General features: G+C 46.2%; 3 protein-coding genes and 1 non-coding gene across 4 annotated transcripts in view; 2 read left to right on the top strand and 2 right to left on the bottom strand.

The window, feature by feature from the left end:
• Nucleotides 1–968, bottom strand: part of LOC125313445 — a 4,450-nt gene extending 3,482 nt beyond the window's left edge. Inside the window, exon 1 of the mRNA XM_048273182.1 lies at nt 1–968. This exon is cut by the window's left edge and continues 3,482 nt beyond it. The gene's annotated coding sequence lies outside the window, so the exon portion shown is untranslated.
• Nucleotides 969–3,437: 2,469 nt separating this feature from the next.
• On the bottom strand, nt 3,438–3,904 carry LOC125313442. The gene has a single exon (XM_048273179.1). The coding sequence runs from the start codon at nt 3,763–3,765 to the stop codon at nt 3,577–3,579; it is 189 nt and encodes a 62-aa protein (XP_048129136.1). The 5' UTR covers nt 3,766–3,904; the 3' UTR covers nt 3,438–3,576.
• A 205-nt stretch (nt 3,905–4,109) lies between these two features.
• Nucleotides 4,110–5,103, top strand: LOC125313443 (cytochrome c biogenesis CcmF N-terminal-like mitochondrial protein 2). Its single transcript, XM_048273180.1, is given in 3 exon segments — nt 4,110–4,168; nt 4,275–4,308; nt 4,310–5,103. Coding segments are annotated over 3 exon segments (465 nt in total). The 3' UTR covers nt 4,682–5,103.
• Nucleotides 5,104–7,390: 2,287 nt separating this feature from the next.
• TRNAG-GCC lies at nt 7,391–7,462 on the top strand. Its single transcript has one exon. It is a non-coding gene; the product is annotated as a tRNA-Gly (tRNA).
• The last annotated feature ends 38 nt before the right edge of the window (nt 7,463–7,500 follow it).

The raw sequence follows: 7,500 nt of genomic DNA, 5'->3' as shown, positions 1-7,500 counted from the left end.
AGAGGAATTGGATGCCCCAGAGCAGCAGCCCCCGGAGTTGCCTTAAAAAAAACACACACAAGGGACCGGACACAAAAAAAGAAAGAAGAAAAGGGCCATGATGATGATCCTATCTTAGTTTTCGCCCTGCCCCGATGATGCGCTCTTTGCTCGCGGAGCTACATACCGGAAAAATAAAAAGACTCTCTATAAACCTTTGAGAAGAGAATCGTTGGTTTGACCGACGGACTACGTGGGAAATACGAGATCTAGGCAAGCTGCTACATCTTCTCCCCTTGCCCTTTTTCGATAGAAGAACTACAACTCTTCTCTTAGATAGCGGTCGATCGGTTCGCATCTATGGTCAATCAATAGGTCCGCGGATCTATTCTTCTATACGAGAAATCGCCATCTCGTAGCACCACCACGACACCGATTTCCCGACAGTTAGGTAGCCGATAGTAGGAGAAGCTTTAAGGCCGCTATTCCTGACCTTAGGAAGGAATAGAGTCAGGCCTTTACCGATCTGTTCTAGTCATCCGTTCTCCAAACGTTGTCCATATAAGAATAACCTAGTGAACATGATGCCTAATTCATTATTTTTATTTTGTATTTTTGATTCGAATTAGGACGTCTCTTTTCCTCCGGTATGCTGCTCCATCATCTTCTATCCTGCGCCTAAGTAGTTGAAGGGGCCAAGTTGCATAATCGTTTTGGCTTATTATACTTCGCTTGCTTGCGCGACCGCCACTCCACTCCTCTTTGCTTTCAAAAGAAAATATTACTTCGCTACCTTTCTCTGAGCTCCTAGGCAACAGATTCTACTCCCTAAGAAGAGTCATTAAGAGAGAGGGATTCTTTTTGATAATTCATGGAATGATCTATGATTTCATTGATAGAGAAAATGAGACAAGAGTGACTCACTCTATTTCTAGTATACAAGAAACAGGAGGCCAAAGACTGAGAACCAATGTGGGACTACTACAAACACTACTACTAGAAACTAACACTATATACAATATACATTAACATCCCACCTCAAACTTAAGATGGTAATTTTGAGACCAACTTGAGTTTGGAAGCTAAGTCACTGAAACGCCCAGGTGGATGTGCTTTAGTGAAAATATCAGCTAGTTGATCCGCAGAGGAGATGGAAAGAAGATTGATAGTACCACTATGGATATGCTGACGAATAAAATGACAGTCAGTCTCAATGTGTTTGGTGCCCTCATGAAACACAGAATTGTGGGCTATCTGAATAGCACTGCGATTCTCACAAAAGAGCGGAGTAGCACCATAATGGGTAATTCCTAGATCCGTGAGTAAGCACCTTAGCCAAAGAAGTGAAGAAGTAGTTTAAGCAATGGCTCGGTATTCTGCTTATGTACTTGATCGGGACACTACGCTTTGTTTCTTACTGCGCCAAGAGATAGGTGAGTCACCTAAAAAAAAAGAAAAGCAGTTGTAGAGCGACGATCAGTGGGATCTCAAGCCCAGTCTGCATCGGAATCGACCTCTGAATTGATTTACCTAGTAGCGACACGAACAGTCCTTTCCAACTCGAGAGAAGTAGGATTCAAGGTGTAGTGTCTTTTACATAAGAATAGTCCGAGTTGTTTCAAGGTAGTGAGTGGTCAATTTAGAGCAAAGAAAACTAGCCAGCAAGCTAGCGAAGCTAACTAGCAAGGAAAAAAACAATGCCTTGGCGCGCTAGAAGCATCCGTTGATTGCCTTGCCAAAGATAGCAGTTTAGTTAGCGTGTCCAGGTCCGGTATCGACACATCGGATCTCACTTTATTCCCTGCGTTACTAGTGTGATTACCGAGCACAGGATAAGATCAAGGAATCAATCGGCTAACAACAATAAAAAGAAAGACATGATGATTCCTAAACCTGAACAGCAGTTCTTGACGGCAAGGTCAAAGATCAATTCCATCTTCAACATTTCAATTCTTTTTGTGTTCAGTCATAAGCCCAGCCCTTTTCTTTTGAAGCTTGTTTCCTCCTCCCTTTGTTCGTAACGTTGGGATTCAATAATCACATAGACGGGAAGCTTTGTTTGATGCTCGCTCTTCTTTATCATTTTTCTTTCCTTGCTTGAATGCTTTCGAATCAAAGAAAGAAAAAAAAAAAAGCGTAGTCTAAGATCCTAGTCTAGATCCTTTCATGATTGCTTTTCAAAGTCAGATACGACCGGAAGTCTACTCCTATCAGTGAATACCGGTTTTATACATCCCCTTTTTTTTATTATCTATGTTTGTTAGCTATAGTCACAAGTTGGGCTATACGATGGCTTCACTTCTTAATCTGAATCGCCCGGACGTTTGGAGATGGGAGACTGATCAAGTTGTAGGATTGGGTACCCGTGCAATGGCAATGCTTTGGTCTGAAGGTCTCTCACTGGAAGGATCGAAAGGCATACGAAAAAATGGTGGGGCAGATAGATCAAGCTTTCTATGGGGCACTCATCTCCTCTAAAAGAGATGTTGATGACTCCGAGATGGACGACCGGATCGGCAGCGGGGTCCGTGGGCTGGCAACACGGCCGGTTTAGAGAGGATCTCAAGCAACACGAGCGCTGCGCGCTCACGTGAAGCAAGGCAACATTGCATGCTGCTTTTCACGCGCGAGAACAGAGATCAAAACGTTGACGAACCAAGGAGTTCACCGTTGAGAGCCTTGCGGGACTGGTGGACCGGTAACCGTTTAGCTGAGATCCTTTCTACCGCGCTAGGAGCTTGGATGCCCCTACTCCCAACAAGTTGCTGCTGGTCGTGATCGTGGAACTCTCGCTCGAGAAGGTTGTAAGCTGGTCCTTCTTTGGTCATAAGGAGTTTTTTTCTTCTTAGGTCAGGGGCGGCCGGCCGGCCATAGGTTCGAATCCTGCCACCTTTCTTGTGGATCATCCTGTGGTTACCGGATGATGGGAATAACAAAGCAGAAATTTGGAAATGAGCACGAAATGTCAATATATGAATTGTTTCATTATTCGTTATTTCCGGGTCTTTTCGTTGCATTCACTTACAACAAGAAAGAACCACCAGCGTTTGGTGCAGCACCTGCATTTTGGTGCATTCTTCTCTCTTTCCTTGGTCTTTCGTTCCGTCATATTCCTAATAACAACTCCAATTACAACGTATTAACCGCTAATGCACCTTTCTTTTATCAAATCTCAGGGACATGGTCTAATCATGAGGGTAGTATTTTATCATGGTGTCGGATCCCAAGTTTTTATGGATTCCTTCTTTGTTACCGGGGTCGACTCCAAAGCCATAATGTCTCAAAACGAGGAGGCCATAGAGAAACTATTTTTTATTCCTTTGTCTTGAATTTCGTGAAGAACTCCATTCTATCTCTCCCTCGTTACGAACAAAAAAGTAGGGCTGCGCCCCAGTTGTACACTCCTTTCGTTCTACGAACCCTTGTTGATTCTGAACTTCGTTCGCGAAGGAACCGGACTTTTGACGGGTCAGCCCTTTTTTATGCGCCGTTTTACCCTGAAAGGAAAATGAGCTTTGCTCCTCTGGGCGCTAGGCGCTCCCGTGGTTCGCGAGAAGGAAAAAGGACTCATCCTTTGTTGCATCTGGCACGAGATGATCAAGAGAGAGCTTCGTCTATCGATGAACAGCGGATTGACGGAGCTCTTGGCATTGCTTTGTTTTTCTCTCCTTTCCTATCAGTGAGTTCCGATCCTTTTGTTCGAAATTTCTTCGTTCGTACCGAACCGCTTGCAGAATCAAATCCTGTTCCACAAGATCCTATATCAGCTATACATCCGCCTTGCATTTATGCCGGAGACGTCGCCAGTGCTATGGGCTTTGGCTTATGTAGATCAAAAATGATGAATGGGATTGTGGCACTCCACTCGCCGCCAATGCGGAAGGATGCCGCCGAAAAGAATGGAAGGCTGCTTCGCTCTGCTGGATGCGTCGGATCCCGTATAACAAGCGAGCTTTTTACCCTCAAATTCAAAGATGTGGGCGCAAAATGCTATTATGCTCTATTGTTGCGTAGCAATAGAAATAGAAGCCCGCTCATGCTGCTTCGGCGGCGCTTTTTCGCCTTCTCTTCGCTCTGGACAGGAGCGCTAGTGGACACGGGGAGGGAGCAGGCGAAGCGTGTCGTTCGTAATGGAAAGAAAGATACCGCTACTTCGCCTCTTTCTTGGACCGCCGGCGCGAACACAGTGGTCTCTGACCAGGACCAGGAACCAATTCGAATTTGGATCTTGACATGTCGGTGGTTTTTAACCGTAGGCATCTTGCCAGGAAGTTGGTGGGCTCATCATGAATTAGGTCGGGGTGGCTGGTGGTTTCGGGATCCCGTAGAAAATGCTTCTTTTATGCCTCGGGTATTAGCCACAGCTCGTATTCATTCAGTAATTCTACCCCTTCTTCATTCTTGGACCTCGTTTCTTAATATTGTGACTTTTCTATGCTGTGTCTTAGGAACCTTTTCAATACGGTCCGGATTGCTAGCTTCCGTTCATAGTTTTGCTACAGATGATACACGAGGAATCTTTTTATGGCGGTTCTTCCTTCTAATGACCGGCATATCTATGATTCTTTGCTCCCAGATGAAGCAGCAGGCATCGGTCCGTAGAACCTATAAAAAAGAGATGGTTGTGACGCGAAGTACTCTTGTGCACCTACGTCACTCGGCTCGCGCGCAACCCCGCCCCCTTAGGTTATGGAAGAATTGAACTTCTTGCTGGGCTGGTTATTCAGAGCCAGCAATTGGCTGCCAGATTTCGTCCCGCAACTAGAAGAAGATCGCTTCGGGGGTCACTATGGCGCGGCTGAATGTAGAGCAGTCCGCCCCTACAGCCTTTGATCAGTAGATTATTTAGAACTTCGGAAGATGGTCAAGGCTCTGACAAGACCAAGCCACTGCACTAGATGCGCATGTAGTCGTAGTAGTCGGCCCAGAATGCCTCTGTTCTATAAAAAAAGACTACTTTGCATGAATGGGGAATTACGTTCGTTCTTTGATCTGCAGAATAAGGCCTACGAGCTCTCTGTTTTATGGCAGAGATCTCTCCACACCAAGGAACCGAATCACAATGGATCGACGCCCTCCTTTGATTTCCACTTAGTTAAATTCTATCTCTTTCTTACGAAATTGTGGTCGACCCCGACTAGATGACCTGGGCCTGAAGAAGGACAGGCCTTGTGACTTATCTAGTAAGACTAGAAGTAGAATCGACTGGAGACGTGATTCTTCTTCCGAGCCACTTATACAGTACAGAAAATCTCCTCTAATGTTGTAGTTGTTTCGCCTTCCACTCTTTTTTTTTGAAGTACTTGGCTGAAAGTGAAAGACCTCGCTCTTTGCTGGGTGGGTGGTCCTCGTACTTAACCATGGCATCGCCAACATGAGTCTGTGTTCGGTGGTTGATAAGCTGCTAGTTGGTCTTTCGTTTAGGGCTTGTTATTTCCTTTCACTTTTCCCAACGAGGTGGCGGGCCATCGCAGAAAGTCACCTATCCCCGTAGTTCCGAAGACAGGAATTGGGGAGTACGGGGTGGCACCCTTGGACCCCAAAAGAAAGGCTTTGACCTACTGGCTATTGGAAAGTCTCTGTTTACCGCGAAGTGAATAAAGTTGGTAGGATAAGAAAAGAAAGGCCAACGACGGTTGCAGATTTTCTGTCCATACCCCTTTTTTTTATGTTATTAGTAAAGCGCCGCAACTGCTGTTTCTACCACCTTATTGGACTTCGGGGACTTTACGGCGGAGTACTCGGAGGGACAAGGCGTCTCGCAGTCCTTCATGACGCCAGAGTTTGATCAACTCCAAAGTGTAATCAAACTCTGGCTCACCTGGAAAGGCATTCTTATTGGCCTAGGATAGAAGCAGATGTCCAACGGTGATGGGTTGTGTGTGCTCTATGCAGCACGTCGAAGCCGTCCAAGAGGAAGTTGGGGCTTTATCAGCCCAATACCTTCCTGGCTATGGGAAAAGCATAACCATAGATTTCGTAGAACGATTGCTCTATTTCTTAAAAAAAGGGGAAGGGGGGGGAATAACTACGTTTTTGTCGTAGTCGACTTTTCGGATTCAGTAAGATGGCCATTTTGTACTAGGTCGATGCGCTGGCCAAATTCTGCTAAAAAAATGTAGTGGTCTACTGCTGTCTTTATAAAAAATATGCTGCAATCTTCAATCATCGTTCATCGAGCGCTTTCGCTTTCTCTCATCTGCCTTCTATGTATGCCTTTGTGGTCGTTAACGGGAGCAAATGAAGAGGAGCACAGCACCCCCGCACCCCTATTTCTGAAAGGCTAATCAAAGTAAAAGCGGCCAGCTTATTTGGTTGGAATGGGTCACCAATAGAACCGTCGGTTCAAATGTTGAGAATCTAACATCGGGACCACCTTTAGGCTGACCTGGTCTGGGTAAACAAACCTGCCGTTCATTCAACACTGCTACAACCGGAGCACGCATTCGTCGACCGGCAGAAAATGCTGGCCTGAAGAGTCAGGCTGATCCGTAACATCAACTGCAGAAGAATGAGGTTCGAGTTGATGAACAGGAGAAGGCCGCAATACATCTCCATCACCGCCCGGGGATGATTAATTAGGTAAAGGAAAATATGAGGCGACCCCATTAAAGAGAACATTCAAGGATACATCGACTCTCTTGGATTTCACGTCATAGCATCTATACCCGGACTGAGCATATCCAAGAAAGACACAAGTGGTTGCCTTGGGGACTCTTTTTATCTTAACTGCGCAGGAATATGAACAAAACACGTGCATCCAAAGACTCGCGCCTATGGGTGCTGCCCCAGTAAGAAGTTCCTGAGGTGGCGCTGCAGCTTCTTCCCTCTCTCATCCTCCTAAAAAAGGGAAAGAGATGTCCCGTCCCTTCTTTATGCACATCCATATACATAGCCAGACACAAAGGTGTACAATCCGGTAAAAATCTGCAGTTCTTGTTGTTCATTCACTGTAGGTTCTCTTACTTGCTCTAGTAGCTGGCAAAGGGCAACCGAGAGGGGAGAACGAATGGCTCCGGAATCGACTGGTTCTGAGCGGACTCGTGGAGCTGCTGCTTGGATTATCGTAGAATAAGAGGAGCCGTCTTAGGAAATGACTTAACTTAAAAAAAAGACAGATGCCGCCGCTGCGAGACGAGGGAGTAACTTGTCTGGTCTTGCGGTGCACTCACTCCCGTTACGAGAATGAAATGAGGCCCCAGCTCGACTCGAGACCAAGACTCCTTACAACTCGCACCAATAGCGGCACTGAGCGGCCGGAGATTGATTGAACAGCCCCTATCCCCCTGCCTACCTACTCGTGCTCCTAGCTCGATCGGAGGTCAAGAGTGTGGTCTGGCGGAAAAACAGAAGTCGTCCATATCAAGTGATACGTGAATTGCTCAGTAGTGCTTCGCCACTACCGTAGCTGGCGGAAATAGCTTAATGGTAGAGCATAGCCTTGCCAAGGCTGAGGTTGAGGGTTCAAGTCCCTCCTTCCGCTCCTGGCTTCGTCGTTTAGTGGTAACGAGTGGAGTGCAT

The sequence above is a fragment of the Rhodamnia argentea genome, unplaced genomic scaffold, assembly GCF_020921035.1.
Source record: "Rhodamnia argentea isolate NSW1041297 unplaced genomic scaffold, ASM2092103v1 Rarg_v2.32, whole genome shotgun sequence".
NCBI lineage: Eukaryota > Viridiplantae > Streptophyta > Magnoliopsida > Myrtales > Myrtaceae > Rhodamnia > Rhodamnia argentea.
This window is presented reverse-complemented; position numbering and strand designations above follow the sequence as displayed.